Here is a 23684-nt window from a genome sequence, read left to right as displayed (position 1 = left end):
ATGGGGTATATCGAAGTCTCCGAGTAAGCCCAGGGATACAATTACTTGAGACAATGATTCTACCTCGCTGAGTGGCGGACTATTGAAAATGCGTGCCTGATCATAAGCTTTGGCGTGAATAGACATATGTAGGTTCATAGCGGTGCAAGTCGTGATATATCCGCGCTGCGAACCGACCCTTCAGACAGAAGCTCCGCGATGACCTTTCCGCTTCCCAAGCACAAGCTGATACCCCATGGCCCATGTCCTGAGGAGATGTAGACGCCTCTTGCGCCGCAAATTGCTTCGGGAGGGACATGGCCGATGATAGGATCGCCGCGCGGAGTGACGGGCCGTAGACAGACGGATTTGCGAATGACTTTCAGCTCAGGGCCAAGAACCGACATGGCCATGTTCTTGAGCACGGCAAAGTTGTCCATGTAGGGCCGAGTCTGCGGTTGGCCTTCAGTGTCGCTGTCGTCTGTAGATGAGGAGTCGTTGGCGTATGATTTTGGTGCCATGCTAGAAAGCGATGGGTGATATCCTTGCTCGTTCAGACCGGCGATGTATATCTCTCCATTGCTCCGGGAGAAGATTTCCGGCGACCACCTATTCGTGATAGATGACCGCACAAATAACGCGTCTCTGGTTCTACTGTAGTTTTGCTGTGCAACAAACGGGTTCGTCGTGTTTCCGTTGCCGTACATGTCAACATTGATATCCGAATTGCTCGAACCGGGTGAATCCAGCACCGCGACTTCGCCATATGCCGGCCCGTTGTACGGCGACAGCGGGGACGCAAGCGTCATGGAAAACCCCGCTAGCGAGGTGATGGCAGGAAGGTATTTCGTGCCAGGAAATACAGTGCGGAATACATTTGGCGACCACGCACCCGCGGCGATGACGATGTTGTCGACGTTGGGGATGACGTGGAGATCATCCGTGTACATGTCGCACAAGACTGCGGTGGATATTTTGCCGTCACGCTCGATATTAACTTTCTGTAGCTGAAACGGATTGTAGATTTCCACGCCATGTTCCTTGCATTGGTCGAGTAGGAAGTGGCACAGCGAGTATGGATTTCTGGAAACGAAGTGTCAGCAGCGGTGCGCGCAAGTCACAAAGGATGACACCCACATTTGTGCACAGTCGCCAGAATCTGAGATCTGGAAGGTGTCTTCTCTGTCGCAGAAGAGCCAATCAGGCGGATCCGGCTCCTTTGCAAACACCTTCTGCTCCTCATTCAGCGAGTCGTACGTCTCTCTATGCGTTCCGGTATCGTCAGCCATGGTTTGCCGTGACCGCAGGCGCTCCTCCTTGAGCCGGAAATAGTCGTCGTCGGTGAGCCTGTCGCCTGTCATGGCCACGCTCCAGGCCTGCGACGGCCGATACCCCCACTTTGTCGCGCCGTCGAAAATCTCGGCAAGCTCGGTGTGCAACACGAACGAGAGCTCCGCGAGACTTGCGGTCGCGCTCGAGAACCAGGAGCGACTGATAAAACCGGCCGCGCGACCGGAGGCGCAGGTGAAGAGCCGGCGGGACGTGTCGACGACGATGATGCGATGGCGCGCGGGGTCGGGGTCGCCGAGCATGCGCGTGGTGGTGGCGAGGTAGAACGCGGTCGAGAGGCCAATGATGCCACCACCGACAATGATGGTGGTGGTTGACGGTGTCGACGGCGGCGCGGTGGCGGTGGGTCTATCAGACATGGCGGTGCTCTCCAGCAGAAGTCGAGAGTGGAGATACGAGCTAAGCGACGAGCATGTGGATACAGACTACGCGGGAGCGGAGGCGGAGCGAAGATCGGGGAGGGAGGGGGGGCCACGGCGCAAAGACAGCGAGAACAGGGGGGGCAGGGCGCAAGCGAGTGGAGAACGGTGCGGCAATCGTGGTTTTCCTGGGGCGGGCCGGTGGGTAAAAAGCTGTCGAGGCGGTAGCGCATTAATTTGTGTAGGCTGATCCGGGTCCGGCCCCCGCGTTTTAGCGTTTCGCTTATGCCGGAGTATCGGGCACTCGGACAGGGCCAGCGCCGGCCGGCAAGCGTCACCTGAGCCGCACAGCCTCCTTGCGCGCACCTGCCCAGTGTCGGTCGTCCCTCTCCCAGTTAGATCGCATCGGAGATGGTTCTATGCTACTTCTAGCTACCCTCCGCCGTCTCCTATTCATACAGATCCCGCCGTGAGCGGCTGCAACGTCTGACTCGCGGAAGGACCACGCCATTAACAGAGCATGCCGCGTATAATCCCGCACTACAACCGCTCGCCACTCCTCCCTCAAGCCACACGCGATGCCAAGCAAACAGATACACAAATAAACCAATTGTCCAGCGAACACCGACCCAAAGATTGAAGATAATATAAAAAAGAACGCATCAAGAACAGAGAAAAAACTTTTTGTTTAAAACCCCATCCCCGCACACCCACCTTCGTCAAGAAGGTGATATATATGCAAACGTGCGGAGGTTGCTAAACTCCTTTACTGTTGTTGCTCCCAGTACTGCGTCCCGCACTGTTGCTAGTATTGTTGTTTCCGGTATTGCTTTCCGGCTTGTTACCGGCGCCGGCATTCCCACCGGCGGCGCTGCCTGGCTTCGCCATTGTCTGCGCGAGAGACATCACCAGCGCCTTTGCGAGTGCCGCGGCTTTGGCATTCTGCTGTGCTCCAGAGACTGCGCCAGGTCGCCTCGTCGGCGTAGCCAGAGACGATGGCGTGCCGAGACCGCTCGGCGTCGGTGACGATGCAGCCAGACTTGTAGACATCGGCGTTCCTGGTCTTGAAATTGACGGCGTTGCCGCGCTCTTAGCTGGCGTACTGCTTCCTCCGCTTTGTAGCTGCGCCGAGATTGTCTGCTGTAGTAGCTGCAGCGCCTTCAGTGTCTCCCGATTGATCGGCGGCTTTGGCGTGTGCGGCTTCGAAACAGACGCAGAGTCAATGACAGCGCTAAGTGCTGCCGGCTTGGCAGTCTTCGTCGCAGGGCGCACAGGTGTCGACGGTGGCCGTGATGGCGTCGCCGACATGTTCTTGGCGGCGGCAGCTTGCGCAAGCGATGCCAGCGCCTTCTTCTTCTCTGCGAGCTCCTTCTCCTTGCGCTCCTTCTCCAGCCGCTCGCGCTCCTTCTTCTCGCGCTCTAGCCGTTCCTTTTCTTCACGGGCCTTGCGATCACGCTCCTCCTTCTCCTTTCTCTCACGCTCTCGCCTCTCCTTGCGTTCTTGTTCCTTGCGCTCGCGCGCCAGAGGCCGATTTTTCTTCGCTTCCTTTTCTTTGTAAAGCTCTTCGTCCAATCCCCACAGCCATCCCTTACCTTCCTTGGCAATTTTCACGAACAGCTTGTTCAAAGACAAGTTATGCCGTACGGAGTTCTGCCAGCCATATGGCGCGAACCGATAGTAAGGAAACAGATCCTGAATAGACTGATAAATGTCGGACAGTGACATCCCGCGATCCGTCATTGATGTCCTCAGAGAGATTTCAATCAGACTGGAGTACGAATTTGCTGGCTTCTCGCGATATTCGGGTGGGATCGACGACGGTGACGGCGGATCTGGATACCGCTTGTCTGATCGTTTGGACGAACCAAGCTTTTTCGACTGAGGTATCTCATGTGCAGGCGAAAGTAGCGCAGGATCAGTAACGCCAGATATGGAGTCACTCCTTGCCATAACGGAGCTCCCAGTGAGTGCCTCAATCATCCGCAGATCAGACTCGTGTAATGGCTGATTATGCAAACTTTCCTCGGAGTGCTGTTCTTCATGCTGTGGCCGTGGCTGTTGATGGAGGTGACGATCGCCGACGGCCTCTGCATGCACAACTTCCTCTGGCAGCACACCTGGAAAATTAGAGTCCTCAAAGATCTGCTCAAACGCTCTCTGCTCCGGCATTTCTTGCAGGACATTGTGCTCCGCGACCGGCAAAGGTAATTTTCCCTTTCGAGGCATCAATTCGGCGGGTATTCGCACCGACTCCAGCAAACTATTGGAGTCTCTCATAGAGATGGCATCTGCCGGCTTGATCGTCTGCGTCGGCGTTGTAGATCCGGACTCAAAATTCGACGAGCTCGGCAGTAGGAACGTGAACCCGATTTGCCCAATCTGAACTCGACTTCTGTAGCACGCCGGCGAGCGGCAGTGTCAAAAAACTGGTGCAGCACAATTATCAAGAAATCAACAGGACTACTTACCCATGTGTCAACGACACGGTCGCGCCTTTCTCCACAAACACGTCGTCAACGAACGCGCCATTTCGACCAAGCACCGAAAACTCGAATCGCTGGTTTGCAAAGTTATAAAAGATCTTTGCATGCCTCCGCGATATGGCCTTTGCAGTACCGAGATGCACATCAATAGAACCGTTACCGCCACCACCACCCGCACCGGGCTTTACGGAACCATCATGAGGCTTTGACGATGGCGTATGTGCTCGCGCGGGAGTAGCAGCGCCGGATGACATGCCTGGGCCACCGTGCAGACTTTCGACGCGCCGACCCATGACCACTTGCAGCGTCTGAACGTAGAATGTGAATGAGGTGAAGTCGAGACGGGCGTACGCGGATATCCGCGATTCTGTGTTCGCCGTTGTCTGCTCCTGGAGGTGGATCTCTTGGTGCATGCGGTGTAGAGGCTCAGGCGGAAGAGAGCCGGGACTTGTAGGCTCGATAGCCGGGACAGAATAGTCGTCTGCAAATGAGCCAGATGGCATGTTCTCAAACTTGATGTCGTGCATCATTTCATCGTCATGGTCGCTGAAGAAGGACCCAGCCGGCCGCAAAGGCTCAGAAGTGAGACTATTGTGGTGAGCAATATGCTCTATGTCTTGGTGGAATTCGTGATCTATAGGCGCCGTCGGCATTGAGAGGTGCGGTGACATCGTTGAGTTCGCCGACGCCAGTAGGGAGATTGACGCAGCGTCGCTCGAGGAAATTACCTCTTCTAGCCCAGACGGGATGATGGCGGTCGGAGACGCAATGATGTCGCCGGAAGCCACAGCAGCAAATGCAAAATTTGCGTCTAATTGACCATCGCTGCGTTTGCCGAGTACGAGCGCATCATTGTGTTCGCCTTCGAGATCTTTGCTGCCGCTATTGTTGTTGTTGTTGCTATCGTACGTCGTCGGTCCAACGCCGTCCTCGCCAAATTCAGAAAACCCGGAATGCAGCGACAACGACGCCAGTGCCGAGCGATATGCACCCGGCGATGACGTCATCTACTGCCAGCTGCTGTGCCAGGAGACGAGGGAAATGTCTGCCGGAAGTGCGCGTGGAGCGTATGGAGTAAAATACTCATGTACGCGAGTCGGGAGGTACGCGACGAGGGGAGGGCAGCGGGAGGAGGCAATGGGAAGTTGGCCATAAAAATTTCGATGCGCGGCAGCGCATATTTGGAACCACCGCAGTAAATCTCAGCACGCCACCTCTGGCGCGGGGTTCCACCTTCCTCCTGAAACTCCCAACTTCACTCCCAACTGCGTCTAGCAGCTGCAGCAGCCAGAGCCACAGAGAGAGCATCCAAACCACAGAGAAGAACAACCGGCAGACTGATTTACGGACGCATAAAATATATAAATATATACATAGCCACTAATGCATAATGATACACAAACAAAAACCGGTACTTTTGATCCTCATTCTACACTGTCAGTCGTCACCATTCAACAAGCTCGTCGCAGAATACATAATGCCAAAAACTTCGTAACCATAGTGGCGTTTTACTCGCAATTAACTCCCTTTTGCCTGTAAATCATAGTCAGTATATATTGCTGTAAATGGGCAAAAAAAGCCCGGCGACACTTACAACTGCTCAATTAATCGGTTCTTGGCAGCAAGCTCGTCCTGCAATGATGCAATCTTTCGAAGAATTACCCCAGGATTCGGGATCAGTTGAGTAACTTTCTGTAGCTGGGTTACTTTGATATTTGCGGCACGCAGCTTATGTGCCAGTATGCCATTTCGGTGCTCCAGTTCGGCAACTTTCTGGCGTTCCTGCGCCAGCAACTGCGCCTGACTTGCACTGTAATCGCATACTTGTGCATATGCAGACTTTATAGCCGCATATGTAGTTACGGCAGAATGTGTCGACAGAATGCGCGACTTCAGCTCGGTAATGTTTTTCAAAACTTTAGTCAACTCCACTGACTGCGTATCGGACTCTATACTCGGACTCGGGGAAGGCGTGGGAAGCATTGGTTCCAAAGCAAAAACAAGAGGATAGTTGGCCGCGTGGAGTACGCGAAAATTGTGTCTAGGAGATGGAGACAGCATATTGCTAACCGCAGCTTCTGCGATAGACTCATCCTGTAAAGGCATTGAAGACTCGTCCAAATCTTTCTGGGGTATGATATCTTTCTCGATGCACTTCTCGTCCGCAAATAGATCTTCCACGTCTTTCTCAATGTCTGCTAACGCGCCGCTGGCTGCAATCTCGCCGGCGTCAGGTCCATCGTACTCAGGTCGGTACCGCGCATCCTCGTGCGTAGTACCGCTATCTTCCGCATCCACAGCATCATGCTTCCGTTTAGCAGTCGATCCAGTCATCAGCCCGGGAAGTAGTTCATCAAGCATGGCGCCGTTGAATTCCAGCTTGTCTAGCTCTCCGGAGCGAAGTATTGACTCCAGAACCGCAACATGATCCTGCTCCTCCGTCTCGTCAATGCGCACCTCTTCGGAAATAGAATCATTCTCGATTAGACTTTCGTCTGACGGTAATGTAGTTTCTGTAGCTGGTAGCTCCAAGGATAGCACGTCCATCGCACCTGCTGAGTATACCACGCGTCGTCCCGAGGGTTATGTTGTTTTCCACCGATTGTCCTTCCGTTAAGCTATGACACCGATCAGCATCAGAAAAATGTAGCCGCGGTCACAGGAATATAATAGAGTCGGTCGTAGAAAAGATAGTAGACGAGAAGACGCTGACTGAAACGCGCGCGTGAGTGTGTACTGCGGCAGTGAAATCCTTGGTTGGATAAAGTTTCAACAACCTGCGGTTGGGAGAAAAGCGCCGGTCAAAGCCACAATTCTTCCGTCCTCTACGCGTCGCCGCAGAAGTTCAGTCTCTTGGTCGGCAACAGAAGGATCCAGGTCAGTGAGCCTTGCAGGGACACCATCAACTGGATGCGGTGGATTACTCTACAAGACCGTAAAACAGGCTCTCAGTCTCGGCACAAAATATGTGCATAGGACGATTTCTAGAACGCCCTTGGATGGAAGACCCGGTACCTGAAGAGCCCCTGGAATGTAAACCGTCATTGGCAAGTCGCAACGTAACAGATTGGAAACCTGCGAGCAAATGTTCAGGCTACAAGATTAGAAAAAACTTTTGAATCATAGTGTATCTATTGAAAAGAGCGAGGTCTATAGAGCAGGGGATGCAAACGAAACTATGCAACAAAGCGGAATATCTGATATATTGTCGAAAATGAGGAGCGATTTTTGCAGTCCGAGACCGATGTAACTCATATCATACACAAAAAAACCCTATAGGACAGTTAAGTAGCACTTGCATGAAGCAGGACAGATAAGCACGGAAACAGTCGTCATATGAGAAAAAGGAAAATTTTTAGAAACCGTCGAGCGCCAGGTGAACGAAAATGCCAAATATGAGAGGTGGAATGGAGAAGACAGTCAAAGAGGTGTGCAGCCGAACACGCTGCGCTGAGTGAATGTATAGAATACACCGCAATTGACCCGAACGTGTAAACGGAGTTTAACAATAGTCAGCAGTCGCGATGCTGACAAACAAACCAAAGGCGCGTCTACTGCGCCGCGGCGAGATCCTTTGCAAACATGCCATCAGGAACCGTGCTTGCTAGTTTCTTGAGCACGGATTCAAACCCCTGGCGACCGAGCGCGGCATTCTGTCGGAAGCGCTCCACAGACCAGTCCTCTATCTTATTGCACAGGCGCTGGATAGATGCATAGGCCTCAATGCGGGCGGTCTGATCAAAGACGGTCTTGTTCGTGTTGTTGGGGTCCGGGAAGTAGGACACGGTTTCCTGAACGGAGAGGAGGTTGTTCATTGTTAGGTTCTGAGACCGCAGTGTGAAGGTCTTCTGGATTGGGTCGACCTCAGAGACCTCGCGCACGTAGGAGGTGTCACGACCGCCAACGATAGCGAGCAGCCAGCGCGGCACGGGCTGCTTGACGGTGATAAGGCGCTCTGTCGTCAGAATGCCGGTCTCGTGATTGAATTCCCTCCGCAAGACGTCGACGGCGACGACGTGCGACGACATCTCGTTGGGGTACTTTTGCCACGCGGACGATGACACCTAAGAGACTCTTTAGTACTTGACGGCAGGCAGTCGCAAAACGCGACACGCGCATTGGCTCTACAAGAACCTGACGCGGGCCGGCCGGACACCGTTGGAGACATACATGCTGCCACGGGTAGTCGAACGAGTGCTGAGACGAGAAAACCTTCATGATGCGCGACGGAGTGTGATGTTGAGAATCGATGCGACAATTAAGGCGGAGCCGGCGAATCTATGCGAAGCAAGACGGACGCGGAGTCGGCAGCAGACACAGCTGTATAAGGGCGGATGGGAGAGGCAAAGAGGCGCGTGAAGGCGAACAAAGATAACAACCGACGCAGCAGAGTTTTGCTCCCGCGCGACTGGTTATTGGCCGTTTCCCGACGCCGGGACGCGCCCTTCCGCCCGGTGGCGCACGTCGCCACTTCGCCGCGCTTGCCGCCACAACTGCGCACGCCGCGTCGCACTTGTGCCACAGATCACGCGGCTTGCTGCTCGTTCCGGCCTAGCGCTTCCGGGCCCCCCCGCGCCCTGACCCTCTCCAGCCACGCCGCACGCCGGCCGGCGCGCCTGCGTGCGGCGCACGCGCGCATGTGAAAGCCACGCGCGCTTCATCGTCTTGCTCGGCGCGAAGCGCGCTCTCTCTATTAGGTCTCTGTGGTACAACACATGCATGCAATCCGCAGCTTCTATTTGCATCCGCCGCCTATAGCAGTGACCTTCGTCTCCGCGTGCCCGCATCTTCTGCATTCGCGATCCTACTGAGCAACTACTTCTTTGTGAAGTTGCGCGTGTACTCGTCCATGTCCGGCCAGTACGGGTCAAGTTCTGCAAGAACAACGGTCAACACTAACTACAGGCTCTCCTCTCGTCTACTTTCACTAAGCGGCCAAACATACCTGACTCCTTCACGACGTACGATCGCACCGACTGCTTATGGTCCTTTCCCGTCTTGACATACCGTGTCTGCGCTAGTTCCTCAAACTTCTCAAGAACTTCATCCACCGAGGCTGCATCCTCCCGTTAGCTGTAGCTCATGGCGCGAAATCAACAGCTTCAATATGCAGAAGTGCTCTCCGCTTACCCGGCTCCACACCCGCCTGCTCCACGAGCTGTTGTCGCAGCATTGCGATGTGGGTCCATAGCAGCACATAGTTGCGGTTCTCAATAGAAACGTGATCATTAACAGCCGACTCCAATGACTGTATCTTGGCGTCCAGCTCCTGTTGCACCTTTTGCTGGTTTGCACGACCCCAGTTGAATATTGTCTTGATCTTCTGCTCATAGGCCTTCCGTTCCTGAACTGACTGGTAGCCCAGAACTAGCATCGCCGCAACTGCCATCAACAGCGCCGCATCGCGTATCGAGCCCGATGACGACGAAACTGTGTTACTGCTGTTGTTCATGAACCCTGTGCCTGCGCCGTTCGATCTCGCTTCAGGCACTGTCGACGGCGAAGTCAGGAAATTCGTTTTCGGTAGAGACGGATAAAATGATGCCGTCGTACCTGCCACAAATAAATTTACACTCGTTAGTACACCGCTCCTTTCAAGTCTGGCCACTTCGCCTCACAGTAGTCTGTAAAACTCACCAGCATTGGTCGATCCAGTCGACGACGACAATGATGATGCTGATGATCGCGGCGATGCAGCATTATATTGCTCTGGAGGTGGAGAATCTGGATTCGTGAAATGCTGTGGCAGTCCTGCCGGCTTTGATGCGAACGTACGTAACACTGTCGTCGTCGGCCTCGTTGTAGCGGCGCTTCGTGGACGCGCCACCAGCATCCACGACATTGCAGCTCCGCTGCTCTTCATTATCCGCGGCAGAATGATGGATCTGATACTCATAGTCTTCGTCGTATTCTGTGCAGCAGCCTTCGTTTAGACCGTGTCAATAATTGCTCGACGCCTAAGTTCCCTATGGTGCTTCCGACTCGGCTCTCACCTTCGGCGTGTTCGCTGACGGGGCGTCATCATGTGACCCGGGTCCAAAGAATCAGCCAAAGCCGTGCCACACCACATCTCCGCCTTAATCAACAGCTCATTTGTTCCGAAATCACTAAACTGTATAAAACACTATTCTACATGTTTGCGTATACGACTCCGTGCAAACGAATACCATATCTCTAAGCGCTCTCTAGTCGCCTTAGTAATTCTATTCTCTCCACTGTTACACATCCTTCTTTGCGTTTCTGCTGCCAGGCTTAGCCGCAACAAACGTCCTTTCCGCCCACTTCAGTATCTCGTCGATAATGATCACGGGGAAACTTATTGCAAAAACCGCAGTCCATTCGTTCATCGACAGCGCGGATACCGAAAACAGCGTCTGGAAAAACGGAACATAGAGAATCATGACATGAAGAATCATCGAAAGCACGATTGCTTGCACCAGCGTCATGTTTTTCCATAATGGCCGCGTTAGCAAACTGTCGGTCGATGACAAACCGTTCATGGCGTTGAACATCTCAATCACGACAAGAATCGATAACGACACGGTTGTCGCTCGGACTGCCATATTGTTCGTGAACATGTCGCAGCCGATCTCCGGGAAGTCCACCGGGCAGCTATGAAAGTGTGACAGATGCGAAAACGAAATCTGCGGTCCTTCTGTGCTGAACATAAACCACCAGGCGTATCCAAATACAGTAGCACAGCCGACGTATGTGCCCACGACCATGTATCGAAAAAACAGCCACTTTCCAACGAGAGGCTCGTCTCTTGCACGCGGAGTCCGCTTCATCACGTCGTTGTCTGGTGGGTTAAATCCAAGAGCAGTCGCAGGCAAGCCATCCGTCACGAGATTAACCCATAACAGCTGAACAGGAATTAGTGCTTCCGGCATGCTCAACAGCACGGTCAAGAAAATTGACACAACTTCACCGATATTGGACGAAATCAAGTATCGAATAAATTGTTGCGTGTTATTGTAAATCGAGCGGCCCTCCTCAATTGCAATCTCAATTGTAGCAAAGTTATCATCCGCAAGAACCATGTCAGCCGCAAGCTTGGCCACATCAGTACCAGATCCCATAGCGATACCGATATCCGCTTTCTTCAGCGCCGGCGCATCATTAACGCCGTCTCCTGTCATCGCGACAACCGCACCAGTGCTCTGCAGCAAATCCACGAGCTGAATTTTGTGCGACGGCTCTGCGCGCGAGAACAAGCTCGCTGTCGTTGCCGCCTTAAGCTTATCCACATCCGACAACTCATCAAACTGACGTCCTGTATAGCTCTTTCCCGTGAGATCTTCATCAGCGCCAAAAACTCCAATCTGTCTGCAAATGGTCTCTGCCGTCTGCTTGTTGTCTCCGGTAATAACTACAACGCGAATACCAGCATCGTAGCACTGCTGGATTGCTCGTCGCACCTCAGGCCGTGGTGGATCAAGCATGCCAGCAAGACCGATAAACGTCATCCCTTGCTCCAGCGTAATATAATCAGTCGAAGACTTTGCGCTCGCAAGGAGAGGGTTATTGCCCACATCTTCCTTGACAGCAAGCGCAATAACGCGGAGTCCAAGCTTGCCATAGGCATCGACTTTGTCTCGCAATTGAGCAACAACGACGTCGGTCATAGGAATCTTGCCGCTTTCCGAATAGACATTCGCGCATCTATCGATGATAGACTCCGGAGCTCCCTTAACAAGAAGGTCCGCGCTACCTGATGTCTTGTCCTTGACCAAAACGGACATACTCTTGCGATCACGCGAGAATTCATAGGTCGCAGTTCGCGAATGCGTCTCACAGTAGATATTCTCTTGGAATCCAAACTTTCGCGCCAGAACTTTCAGCGCAGCTTCGGTAGGCTCGCCAATATGAGAGTATCCACCCGTCTTTTCGTCAAAAGCTAGAGATGAGTCGTTGCACATGCTCGCAACCTCCGCCATGCGCAAAAGAGCGGGCGAGGAATCCACTGGAGTCGTAAGGAGCGTCCCTGCCTCATCACGGACGGCACCAATAGGCGAAAAGCTTGTGCCTTCAATTGATAGCTCGCTAAGTGACATTCCAAAGTAAACAGCTTTCTGAACGCTCATCTGGTTGGTAGTCAAAGTGCCTGTCTTGTCGGAGCAAATCACACTCGTAGAGCCAAGCGTCTCGACACTAGGCAAGCTCCGAACAATCGCATTTTTCTGAGCCATCTTCCGAGTTCCGAGTGCCAAACATGTAGTAATAACAACAGCCAGACCTTCCGGAATTGCAGCGACAGCGAGCGCGACCGCAATCTTAAAATAATAGATGGCCCCCTTCAGCCAGCCCTTGTGCGCAGGATCGTTGAAATTGCGGATGTTGATAGCCCAGACCAGAATACAAATTACCATAATAACCTTGGCAAGAACCTCACCGAAGTCGTCAAGTTTTTGCTTCAGAGGTGTCGGCTCGCTAATCTGAGAAACAATACTGGTGTGAATGTCGCCAATTGCAGTGCTAGAGCCGGTCAGGGCAACGACTGCACGACCGTGTCCAACGGTAATAGTTGTTCCACTAAAGAGCATGTTCACCTGATCCTGCTTAACCGCCCGAGGATCTGAAATTGGAGTCACTTCCTTGCCAACGCTCTCACTTTCACCGGTAAGCAATGCCTGGTCGACACGGAAGGCATTGCTGTAAATTGTTACAACGCGACAATCAGCCGGAACACGATCTCCAATAGATACGTCGACGATATCACCGGGAACCAATTCCTCGGCGCGAATACGAATCAGTTTGCCATTGCGAACAACCTTGGCTTCCTCGGGGGAATATTCGCTCAAAGCAGCAATAGCTTTCTCGGCGCTTGTCTCCTGCTGAACGCCAACCACCGAATTGAGAATGAGAATGATAAGAATAACGGCCGGATCAACGAAGGCTGTGTAGTCGTCGCTTTCGTCAAGGAAAGCCAGGACTAGAGAGATAGCTGCCGACCCTAATAATATTATAACAAGTTGGTCTTTAAACTGCTCGAGAACAAGCTTCCATAACGGAGTTGGTGGATCTTCTGGAAGTGCTATTTAGTCGAACAATCAGTCAGTCAATGATCTTATCCGATAACAACGCATTTACATGTAGCTCACAATTATCTCCGTACTTGCTCCTTAAACTAGCTACCTGATTGTCGTTAAGACCACTCTCGAGATCAGTACCCAGTATCTTGGTAACATCCTCGACCGACCGCACATATGCGTCCTCCATGTTCTCCGAAATTTGCAGGGAAGAGTAGTAGCTCTATCGGGACCTATCAAGAATGGAGAAGCGAATTGTGTCCTTAAAGCTATTCCGTGTAGTCCACGAGGACAGTATATCCCAAACAAGAGTAGCAAAAGGATATAACGGTCAGAAAGAAATTGCCAGTTCAATGTAATAAAGCCTCAGCAGCCGCCATACTAGCATTCTGAAATGGTTAGCAGAAGTCCTGGTTAGCTTAAAAATTAGATTACCCGGCTTGCTCGAGGAAACGTATACCAAAGAACTCGCAAGAATTTGGAGGATTTCACTAAAATTTTCTAAAAACCTTAAGCCAAACTTTAGAAGTGGTAGACAAGTTAAAAAATATTGACAACCCTGGGATTCGAACCCAGGCCTCCGAAGAGATAAGAACCTTAATCTTACGCCTTAGACCAACTCGGCCAGATTGCCTTTCGATATCTCATTAATTGGCACTGGGGCTCATCTTCGAAAGTTCAAATGAGTATAAAGCCGGGTAATCTTGAAGTTGTAAAATTACAATTAGTAGTAGTATATTGTGTATCTAGTCCTATCATATTTTCTTTTTTCCGTACAGCTGGTCGGTGAATTATGCCAAACGTCATGTGTATGTTATGAAATAGTTGTGAACAGACTCCTCTATTCAATAAAGGCTATGATACAATGCAAGTTTAATCCTGTCGAGTCTTCAATAGTCTCTTTACTATTTTGTCCTTCGTTCTGAGAAAAGTTAGATTTGTTGGTCACCAAGGATATGCATACATAGTACGTACATGATATAGATCAAGGCGCCACAACCACTGATCGCATCTCGGTCCTGAGCGTTAAGCAGGGCCTGCGATATTGTTTCAAATAGATCATCAGGTTCCTTATAAATCAATTGATAAGCACAGTGTCGGACCATAATTAGTGGGCTTAGGGTCAACGTACCAAATTCGGTTCCCATAGACTCTCGCACATTCCAAACAGCTGATCACTTGATGTACCGCCAACAACAAAATCCTTGGCATAATTTATGCAGCTATATAGCAAATATTAGAACTATCCAACAGTTATGGGAAGTTACGTATTATCTTACCCAATCAAGTCGAATCCAGCGATAAATGGAACGCCTGTGTTCGCGTTGATTCCTGCGACCACTGGACCCACGAAGTAAGGGCCGAATCTGGGTAAGGAAATATGAGTATTGAAAGACACATGAATTGCACCGTTAATCTTACCTTTTCTCGTACAGTGTGGAGGACACTAGATTGGCAAAGGTCTCCGGCTGAATGTCTCGTTCCTCTCGCAGGTTGTACAGGTTCACCTTGTATCGAAACACTTCCGACCTAGATAAAATTAACGATGATCCCATGTGGCAACATCACGTATGATTAGCATACAAAGTGACGACGTCGGTCGCGAGTCCAGTGAGGCCGAGAAATGTGTTGTTGAATTGAAAGACTTTCGGGAAGTCGTAGGAAATCGTAAGAGACTGCATGCCTAGACGAAGATCGCAGCCAATAGCAACGCAATCCTTGCCCACCATGGCAACTACGGAGCCGCCTATGTATAGTACAGTTAGATGCAGGATCACATGAGATACCAATGCGACATGCTGACGATGAGGGGGGACGACGCGACGACGAACAGGTGGAACTCCCGACATCGACAGAGCGCACTAAACACAAGTGCACATACCATTGATTTCTGATGGATTAGACATGATATAGACAGACTGTGGTATGAATTTCGAAGCAAGATCGGTGACGATAAGCAGCGAGTTCTATCGTCTGTGTGGAAGGTAGACCGTGATGGAAGGAATCGACAGAGTCGCATAAGCGCACATGGTCGTTCACGATTATGCCGATGGCTCAGCCGCACAGCCCAATGTGAGCTTAAATGACAAAATGAGGGTTTCAAACTAGCTAACGGAGCGGAACAGTCTAACCACCTCCACCGGAATTAAAATGAACATCAGGTATCTGCGCTCTATCTGTAAGTCAAGAAATATTGAAACTAGACCCTGTTTTTGAGAGATGGAGTTATAACTATAATTTTGCCTGCGTCGTAAGGAGATTTAGACCGTCACGTGTGTGGAACATTGCGGGGTCTCGCCCTCCCAAAGCTCGCGCCAGACTTGAATCCGGTGAAGGCTGGGAGTAAGCACGCGTACACCCACTGGCAGGGTCTCTCCTTTGTGCTCGGAGCTCTATGATCTCAAAATCAAACTTATTTTCAACAGAGGCATATTGTTAGTATTCCTTGTGGAATGAAGCCAGCAGTGCTGATGGTTTTATAGATTTCGATCATGACTACAGCGGACAGGCAGCGTCGGCTTGACCCCGCGAACTACCTCCCGCGAGAAATATTCGATATGATCTTGGAATTTGTAACATATCCGACTGTTTTGAGCTTAACGTCGGTGTCTCGAGATTGGAGGAACTATGTTACGGAGTTTGTGGAGACAAATCCGTGTGCGTATACGCATCTCGACTTTCGACAGTATGACTTGGACTTAGTGACGCCGGAAGTGCTACTGAGGTGCATTCAAAAATCACGAGGCATGACAACGTCAGTGCTGTATGCCTGTCATTCAACGAAGAATGCGCACTATGGTACATTGAGGGCCATGATATTTCTTCATAATACACTGTCCGAGCGGTCATACATACGGTTGAAGACACTTATGCTCCGTCGGCAGCTTCAACGACTTGCGGAAACTGGCGACCTACCTATGCCATCGGTAATCGGAACGTCTTATCAAAGTGCATTAGTGGCATCACAAGCGGGAAACTTATCGTTTCTAACAGGTCTGGCAATTGACAATCTTTATTTCGTCATCCGGCAATGGAATGAGTCTGGCATCAACGACACTTCTGCCCTGTACCGACTTGAAGAGCTGCACATTTCTGCACATGCACTACCGATGTTATTTGCATTTATTCGTACGAAGAGGAAGGACCCTTTACTACCACAATTGCGTATTCTACGCTGTACCGAGGACTATGAAGCTCGCAGCCGATTAGGTGTGCCACACTGGCTCGATGGTGAAGCTCTTGCTCCTGATCTCGTGGCATTTCCGGAGCTCCAGGAATTTTCTATAGGCGGCATTCCGATGGGGAGAGAGCGAGAGCAAGATTTGGATCAAGACTGCCTTGACATTGTGCCTCAGTGGATGCCGAAGCTGAAGATATTGCAATGCCGGGGTGTGAATATACGACCATGCAGATATCCACGACGACGAGAATACGTGCATCGGATTGACATGAGACAGGCGAAGCATATAGTGGAGCTTGACTTATCCTATACCAAAGCCTGGATTATGCCGTTTGTGAATCCAAACTGCCGCCGATTGATCTTGCGTGGTGCGGGAATTGGTGCAGTTGACTTGTCGAACAGCATGCTTAACGGTACTGACGATCTACCTAATGCTGCTGTGGCGGGGCTACGGCTGGGTTCTGAGATCCATATTGGCTTGGGCCTTGGTCCGCGTCCCATCGCAAGTCTATCAAGCGTGCAGGAACAATACCAGGGTCTTGAGATGCTTGATCTGTCGAATTTAGGGGCTGTTTTGACAAATAATGCGCTTTTGGGGATATTGGGACTGTGCAATCCAAGGCGCCTCCATACATTAGTGCTACAGTCGTGTCTACGCCTCGAGTTTGGCAAGTATTGGTCCGAACTAATGGAGCGAGTCGTTCAGGCATGTCCAGGGCTGCGATGTCTTAAGGTAAGCAAGAACAGATCGGTGAGCGACGGAGATCTTGTGGCACTCGCAGAGCTGGAGTGGCTGGAGCACGTGGACGTATCGGGCACGAGCGTGTCGGATCGCGGGCTGCGCATGCTCTCGCGAATGGGACGGCGCGTGCGGATTGTGGTCGCGGATACGTGCCCCGACGTGAGCGCACGCGGGCTGGCGCGATTACGGACGCAAGGAATTTCGACGCGTGGTGACGGAGTGGACGGACACGCGGGAGACTACGAGGACACAGGCATCTGTGCAGTCGAGGGCGCCGACGGCGACGACGTGGTCGTCGGGGTCGCGAGGACCGTCGAAGGATGCAGTTGGGAGAATGGAAGGCCGCGGGCGGCGGCTGGCGCCGATCCTCGGCACTGACGTCATCTGAGCGGCGCGTGACGCGCCGCATATATACTCCGAGTCTCCGGCCTCTTGCCGCCGTCGCTCGCACTCCAAAAGTCCCAGCGGTCCCGTTGTCCCGTTGTCATCGCGCCCTCGCAGCGCCATCCCTGTCCCCCCTCCTTCGTCGAGGTCACCCCCACCTCCTTTTCCTCCTCGCAGTCTTCCATTCTCAGCATCCTCGCACTCTCCTTGGCTCGTCTGCGATGATCGTGTCTTCGAACCTGTCATCCTCCCAGCAGCACCGTGCTGCCTGGGACGCCCACGCTAGCGCGCACACGGCGGCCCTCGCCGCGGCTTCGACCTGCTCCTCGTCGGCTGGCTTTTCGTCCACTTCTGCGTCCCCGGCTCCGTCAGTCGTCTCTGCTGGTCGTGCGTCGGCTCATGTGCGCCACTCGTCTGCCTCAACCACTACGTCGAGGCCGTTTCGCTACGCCAATGCAACTGATCTACCCAGCCACCCCTCAGTCGGCATCGCCATGAGCGAGTCGAACTCGGCCGCGCTGCTCGCGCGCAATGCGCCTGAGAACGTGAAGCCCATGTGGCAGCCTTCTGGTATCAGTCATACCGCATCGTCGGCTGCTACTCTTGCTGCCGCGAACGGACCTCAGTACAAGGAGTTCTGGCGTCCAGATCCGTCCACTTCCGCTGAGCTCTCTGCTATTCTTTCCAAGGACCCGAAATACAATTGTATTTCCTCTTCTACCGCTTCGACTCATTCTCGGCCGCCATCGATCAAAGTTTCTGCGACTGGCGCAAAGCCTAGGTCTGTGTCTATTCAACACAGCCGTCAGGCGAGGGCTGCTACACCGCCTCTCTCTCCTCGTGCTGCTGCCGTTTCTGGAGATTTTCTTGCGCCACCGCAGGCTCACCGACGCAAACATGGGGCACCGCCAACCCCGCCGTCTGAGCTTGAGTCTCCGTCCCTCGCATCTTCGTCACAGACAAAGCCATCAAGGCAGCCTTTTGCCGGTTCGACGGGCTTACCAGAGACCAAGGTCATCAGTATGGCGGCGCTCCAAGATGCTGCGCAACGTAATGCAAGCAAGCGCATCTCCCAGATCGGTCTTTCTACACACGCAATAAATGCGGCACAAGCAGAGACTCAGGTTGCCAACCCGGCCGCTCTTGAAGACTCCGCAGGACGCACTGCGAGCCGACGCAGCTCCAAGATCATTGCTCCATCGGCTGTGCAGTCTACACGTTCATTGTCGGTTAAGGAAAGCAATCTCGGAAGTCTTCCCGCACTCGAGGAGACGCCCAAGCGCACTACGGGCAAGCGTACCTCGCAAATCTACGCTGTTTCACCTACTTTAGTGTCTACTGGATCTAGGCGTGTTGCATCGGATTCTGTGACTGCCCAGAGTGGTGCTGAATCAGCGTCAAGGCGCTTGCAGATTATGCACGATATGCAGCTCGAACATGAAAGACTTGTTCATAACAAGGAGAGTCGCTATGATGCAGTCTCTCGTTATGAGATATTGCTTGCGGCGGCCCAGAATAACGTGAACAAAGAGATGGGTAAGATCGACAAGAATATTCGCGAGAATACCGTTTGGGGAAACAAGGAATACAATGCAATTGCGCTCGCTATCGCTGAACAAGAAATTCATGGAGCCCGCTCGCAGAATTCCGGAAAGATTGACATCGGCGGTGGTCGCTTTATGACTGCCGAAGAAGTGCAGGAAATTGCAAAGAAGCACGTGCAACCTGTTCTTGACGAACTCCACGAGAAGGCTATGGAGCAGCGCGAAAAGGATGAGAACGCGCGAATTGAAAAGGAAAGAAAGCTGGCCGAAAAAGCGGAAGAAAAAGCACGTTTGCATGCTATCAAGATGGATGAGAAAGCGCGGAAAAAGGAAGAGAAGGCGGACAAGAAGATGCGGAAGGAAGCGGAGAAGGCACGAAAGCAGGATGACAAGATGCGCCTGAAGGGAGAGCTGGTCCATGCCAAGGATATGCGCGAGCTTGAGCAAGACGACGAGGGATTTTCCGGGCTTTTGACTCGAATTAAGAGCAGTGCGTCGCGAAAGCGAGCATTACATCTCTCAGGATCGTCTGGGGGCAGCGCGGTGCCATCGACGACTGCTGCTGCTGCGCCGTCCGTGCCGCCTGCGCCTGTCGGCGCTGTTAACGTGACTGCACCGATTGTGCCTGCGGCGCCGGGAATGATTCAGGAAATACGGCCGGCAGCGATGAGGTCCTCCAGTATTTCGACTCGCCCTTCGGTAAGTCGGTCGGCCTCGACAATCAACAAGCCGGAACTTTCATCGCCGTCGCGGTCAGTGCAAGAGATCGTTCCTATCTTGCCCGCGACGCGATCGGAGACGTCGTCTATTCGTCACAAGGCGGAATCTGCCGACAAAGATGAATCGCCTTTGGATGTGTACGTTGATACAGTGCAGGCGCGGGGTGTGGCGCAACGAACTGTGGGATCGGCTGTTGTGACACCCGAGCCGCTGGCTGCTCCCATGAAGGCTTCGGTTGCTTTGGTCTAATTTATCCAGGCTCAAGTGTCGCTGTGTGTTCGTTTGTGTTGTTTTTGTTCTTTAACTCTTGTTGAACTTATTGTAAGGTAGTACAGTGCAGTACATTAGTTGACGCGATGCAGGACAGGTTTTAATTTTTAAGGCGCTGTGGATAAGTTACTTTTGATTAATAATAGTTGATTAGCTTGTCTAACTATCTCATTTAATGAATGGAATCCAAGTTGGTGTGCTTTTCTTGTAGTCTATGTACTCGGCACCAAAAAACTGCTGAAGATACTTCTCTTCGCCTAATGATTTCTGTTAGTTGTGTACGATGGTGTGAACAGAACACGAAGGAGAATATACCTGCGATGCGAGAATTGAAAAAACGTTGCAATACACAAGCAAACACGAGAGTAGACAGAGGGTTGAGAAGGAGGAGTTGAGTACCAATAGCCCACCAAAAGTAACCTAGGTATGATGGGTGTCTAGACACGCTATTCCAATCCTGTTAACGTTGCTGTGTCTTTATAAAGCGAGCAGTAACTATGAATCATACCTATAAACCCCAGATTTGACGAGAACATGTGCGTCGGCCTTGCGATGTGCGACGATGTGTGAAAAATTGGAAGACGCCTCAATCATGGCTGCCGAGCGCAGCACTTGTCCAATGACAACAAAGAAGAGACCGATACACGATATAATTGGCGTGCCACTTTGTGTCATAGGATTGCGTCCGACTGGAAATAGCACCAAATCGATGATAGCTTCCGCAATTGCGAAAGTATGTGCATACAAGTATGACTTCCCATTCCGGAATAAGAAAGCTATTAGACAGATCAGTATGGTTATGCGTCGAGATCATGAGCACAACGTACAGTCAATGGTAACCTTCTGAGGATTGTACGCAGCCGTGATGGTATACTCGAGCATGTGGAATATGCTGAGAGACAAAATATACGCCGGTAGCTGCCAGAATAGTCCTGCGTGCATGCAAACACCCATCGTAACTGCTGCCGCGACTGCGGCGGCTCCGAGACAAAATGAGTTAACAGCGACCTGCGCGGGATTATGATTCACCGAATTGTAGAGATATGGTATGTGCGCACTAGATGGCCTTGAAGTCGTTGCTGTGAATGGTGGCGCGATTTCGCCCGGAGTACGCATGTCGCGCTGTTGCGTCGTCTGCGCGGATACGGTTGCGGCGGAGCTTCTCGCGGTGTAGTTCATCTTGCTAGACACTTGCGTCGCAGAGAGCCAGTGATGCCGGACTTGATCAAAACAATTCTTGAATAAGGATGTAGAGAGATGAACTCTCACGTGTTTCGGCCGCTATTGCCTCTGATATAAACGGAGGGGAACAATATTAAGATGAGGGATCATTGTTCGGGTGAGCAGAATCGTGCGGCGACCACGGCCTATTTTAGCGACTGTCCGGACAGCGAGGTAGCCGTTTAGTATTGTTAGATCGTCTGAATTTATAGTTGGCTGTCACATAAGTACGCATTTTCTGTAAATTTCTCCCTGTATACCCTTATATAACCAGCTGTCACATGTAAACCGACAAATCACCGGAAGCAGACGCTGATAAATCTGGGGAAGTAGTGCTGATTGCGGCTGTACGCAACTACGTACACCACGTATCAACCCTTGAACCATGCACTTTTACCGTCGGGCGGTTTTCTGACAGCCACCATGTTGCATGCCATTGATCACACACTTTATAGATACAAAGATGTTTGTATAGTTCTGAGAGAATGCTTGCAAGATAGCGTAGAAAGTCTTTGATGACCTTTGTCCGGTCAGCATCGTTGGGCTTACCTTGTGGTCCCGGCGTACTCAGCAACGGTATCATTACTATGGTATCACTCTAACGGTCCTTATATCCTTGTGCTCGCACTCCATTTGTATATATTGCTACGATCAACAAAATAGTTCAGATGTTTCGGGGCTGCGACCGCTAAATATGCATGTTGGGGCATACACCGGTTGCTGCATAGCATGATGATAATGTAGGCGCCAGCTCAACGCGCACACTGATCATACGGCCACTTCGCTGCCCTGCGTTAGACACGACTGTATATATATATTTAGTAAGTCGACTGGATTGTCCTTTCCATATCTGTGGCAATTCTACACATAAGATGGCTGTTGCTGTGGTGCCAGTGACTTCAACAACAGCCAGTTCAAAGTTGCCAGCTAGCTGAAGCTATCTTACGTATCCTCTCTTAGCTGGTTGGGCCGTGGCGCGTCGAAACTTTCGGCCTTTGAGACCTATGATTCAGACCGGAACGGGGAATGCTTGGAGTGGGACGCCAGCGGCGGCACGATGACGACATGCATATGGCATATCTGTCGCGCGCTTGTGCATACATGCTGGCGATCGGCGCACCCTCTACAAACGGCAGCACAATGCTCCTCGTCTGATTAGGCTCTCTGGCACTCACAGAGCTAGTGATGTGCTGCGATGCTGCCCTGACTGCTGTAGTAGCTGCTTGGGTCTCCGGACATACAGTCGCAGATTGACCAGCTCGTCGTGGCGGTGTGGGACTGCTTGCATATTTCCGGCTTATCGACATATGCTAGACGTTTAGCCTGAAACCTTAACGAAATATCTGCTGTAAAACTGAGTTTAGTACCGCTCTCCGCCTTGTGGTGGTGGTGTACGCCCTCTTGCTTCGCGTGCGTACAGGACACCGTATAAATTACTGCCGCTCCGTCACGTCACATCGCAAACGCTCCGGCCACCACTGCCATCGACACTCACAGCCGCAATTTTCGTTTTCGAAATCATGCTCGCGGAAGCAACTACAGAATCGGCATACTGCACACCGTCTGAAACTTCAAACAATAACAAATATGGACGGCCAGGGGGGAGACGACTGGTGCAGAAGCAGAAGTGCGGCATGAAGCTCACTGCCCAGGAGCTTTTAATTGTCGAAAGATTTCGATGCGCTGAGAGAAACCGATTGAGAACTCTGCGATGGTCAAAACGGCAAGACGGAGGCAATGGCCGAGCAATGTCAGATAACAGCACGGAATCGATTGACGGTCGGGAGATGCCGGAGACGAAGGACAGCATAGCAATCGATCATTCCTTATACGATAGCGCGCTGCTAGAACGAGACATGATACAGGAACAGAGCATATTGAAAGAAGGCGCGTCGAGGCTGGCTGGTTTGGCGCGGAGTATCACCACAGTTCAGGCCACAGATTCAGATTCAGCTGCTGCGACGCCAGCTGCTGCCTCCGTCACTGTCAGCCAGAGTATACCACATTCAAACGTTGAACATATCAGTTCCACACACAGCACATTTACACATCCCGAATCATCTGTTCGAGACGAAATTTTACCTTGTGATCCGCCTGGTTATGCCAAGCTTTCTAGTGAACGTACATTTCATATCCACCATGCAAAAATCTCGTCAGAGCGCGATGTTCCTCTGAAGAAAGAGCAAGTCAAAAATTCAAGCGCGTAATCATTGTTTGAAGTTGGGACTTTGTATAGGTATTATGGTGTTGTATGCTTATGGCAGGGCTCATGTGCTAATATATGTTGTATATGGCTGATACTCGCGACACTGCCGATGAGCCCTATACGTAGCTACGCTATTCTATATACTTTTAACAAGGTTTTCTAAACAGTTTAACAAGTAGTATGGCGAATTTTGCATTGCTGCAAATTCTGAGTGTA

General features: G+C 51.6%; 11 protein-coding genes and 1 non-coding gene across 12 annotated transcripts; 3 read left to right on the top strand and 9 right to left on the bottom strand.

Moving 5' to 3' along the window:
* Window positions 1-134: 134 nt before the first annotated feature.
* V1518DRAFT_424981 (FAD dependent oxidoreductase) lies at window positions 135-1688 on the bottom strand (the record flags this gene model as incomplete). The annotated part of the gene is made up of 2 exons (XM_066905893.1): window positions 135-1062; window positions 1117-1688. 2 exons carry the CDS (start codon window positions 1686-1688, stop codon window positions 135-137), a joined length of 1500 nt encoding a protein of 499 aa, XP_066762423.1.
* Window positions 1689-2088: 400 nt separating this feature from the next.
* On the bottom strand, window positions 2089-5303 carry V1518DRAFT_410176 (uncharacterized protein). The gene is made up of 2 exons (XM_066902539.1): window positions 4157-5303; window positions 2089-4080 (listed from the first exon to the last, which is right to left on the bottom strand). The coding sequence occupies exons 1-2, from the start codon at window positions 5176-5178 to the stop codon at window positions 2445-2447; spliced, it is 2658 nt and encodes an 885-aa protein (XP_066762422.1). The 5' UTR covers window positions 5179-5303; the 3' UTR covers window positions 2089-2444.
* A 213-nt stretch (window positions 5304-5516) lies between these two features.
* Window positions 5517-7059, bottom strand: V1518DRAFT_410174 (uncharacterized protein). The gene is made up of 2 exons (XM_066902538.1): window positions 5766-7059; window positions 5517-5704 (listed from the first exon to the last, which is right to left on the bottom strand). Exons 1-2 carry the CDS (start codon window positions 6716-6718, stop codon window positions 5680-5682), a joined length of 978 nt encoding a protein of 325 aa, XP_066762421.1. The 5' UTR covers window positions 6719-7059; the 3' UTR covers window positions 5517-5679.
* Window positions 7060-7284: 225 nt separating this feature from the next.
* Window positions 7285-8620, bottom strand: V1518DRAFT_410172 (PRELI-like family-domain-containing protein). The gene is made up of 2 exons (XM_066902537.1): window positions 8342-8620; window positions 7285-8235 (listed from the first exon to the last, which is right to left on the bottom strand). The coding sequence occupies exons 1-2, from the start codon at window positions 8387-8389 to the stop codon at window positions 7723-7725; spliced, it is 561 nt and encodes a 186-aa protein (XP_066762420.1). The 5' UTR covers window positions 8390-8620; the 3' UTR covers window positions 7285-7722.
* Window positions 8621-8811: 191 nt separating this feature from the next.
* V1518DRAFT_410169 (uncharacterized protein) lies at window positions 8812-10236 on the bottom strand. The gene is made up of 4 exons (XM_066902536.1): window positions 9809-10236; window positions 9302-9724; window positions 9117-9227; window positions 8812-9045 (listed from the first exon to the last, which is right to left on the bottom strand). The coding sequence occupies exons 1-4, from the start codon at window positions 10065-10067 to the stop codon at window positions 8987-8989; spliced, it is 852 nt and encodes a 283-aa protein (XP_066762419.1). The 5' UTR covers window positions 10068-10236; the 3' UTR covers window positions 8812-8986.
* Window positions 10237-10263: 27 nt separating this feature from the next.
* V1518DRAFT_410168 (uncharacterized protein) lies at window positions 10264-13587 on the bottom strand. The gene is made up of 2 exons (XM_066902535.1): window positions 13273-13587; window positions 10264-13205 (listed from the first exon to the last, which is right to left on the bottom strand). Exons 1-2 carry the CDS (start codon window positions 13388-13390, stop codon window positions 10390-10392), a joined length of 2934 nt encoding a protein of 977 aa, XP_066762418.1. The 5' UTR covers window positions 13391-13587; the 3' UTR covers window positions 10264-10389.
* Window positions 13588-13751: 164 nt separating this feature from the next.
* On the bottom strand, window positions 13752-13834 carry V1518DRAFT_t4. The gene has a single exon. It is a non-coding gene; the product is annotated as a tRNA-Leu (tRNA).
* Window positions 13835-13930: 96 nt separating this feature from the next.
* On the bottom strand, window positions 13931-15256 carry V1518DRAFT_410162 (nucleophile aminohydrolase). Its single transcript, XM_066902534.1, has 7 exons — window positions 15083-15256; window positions 14785-14947; window positions 14623-14730; window positions 14481-14567; window positions 14333-14423; window positions 14176-14270; window positions 13931-14122 (listed from the first exon to the last, which is right to left on the bottom strand). The coding sequence occupies exons 1-7, from the start codon at window positions 15105-15107 to the stop codon at window positions 14074-14076; spliced, it is 618 nt and encodes a 205-aa protein (XP_066762417.1). The 5' UTR covers window positions 15108-15256; the 3' UTR covers window positions 13931-14073.
* On the top strand, window positions 15227-17950 carry V1518DRAFT_46940 (uncharacterized protein). Its single transcript, XM_066906589.1, has 3 exons — window positions 15227-15379; window positions 15457-15635; window positions 15684-17950. Exon 3 carries the CDS (start codon window positions 15693-15695, stop codon window positions 17499-17501), a length of 1809 nt encoding a protein of 602 aa, XP_066762416.1. The 5' UTR covers window positions 15227-15379; window positions 15457-15635; window positions 15684-15692; the 3' UTR covers window positions 17502-17950.
* V1518DRAFT_363836 (uncharacterized protein) lies at window positions 17918-19456 on the top strand (the record flags this gene model as incomplete). Its single annotated transcript, XM_066901222.1, has 2 exons — window positions 17918-18520; window positions 18743-19456. Coding segments are annotated over 2 exons (1317 nt in total), but the record flags the coding sequence as incomplete, so codon positions are not given.
* A 753-nt stretch (window positions 19457-20209) lies between these two features.
* V1518DRAFT_361697 (Isoprenylcysteine carboxyl methyltransferase family-domain-containing protein) lies at window positions 20210-21085 on the bottom strand (the record flags this gene model as incomplete). Its single annotated transcript, XM_066901214.1, has 4 exons — window positions 20210-20298; window positions 20357-20487; window positions 20550-20817; window positions 20869-21085. Coding segments are annotated over 4 exons (705 nt in total), but the record flags the coding sequence as incomplete, so codon positions are not given.
* Window positions 21086-22632: 1547 nt separating this feature from the next.
* On the top strand, window positions 22633-23613 carry V1518DRAFT_46812 (uncharacterized protein). The gene has a single exon (XM_066906588.1). It carries the CDS (start codon window positions 22783-22785, stop codon window positions 23467-23469), a length of 687 nt encoding a protein of 228 aa, XP_066762413.1. The 5' UTR covers window positions 22633-22782; the 3' UTR covers window positions 23470-23613.
* The last annotated feature ends 71 nt before the right edge of the window (window positions 23614-23684 follow it).

Source organism: Limtongia smithiae (genome assembly GCF_038497785.1).
Source record: "Limtongia smithiae strain NRRL Y-17922 unplaced genomic scaffold V1518scaffold_1, whole genome shotgun sequence".
Classification (NCBI taxonomy): domain Eukaryota; kingdom Fungi; phylum Ascomycota; class Lipomycetes; order Lipomycetales; family Lipomycetaceae; genus Limtongia; species Limtongia smithiae.
Note: the sequence above shows the minus strand (reverse complement) of the source record. Positions and strands in the feature narration are given on the sequence as shown.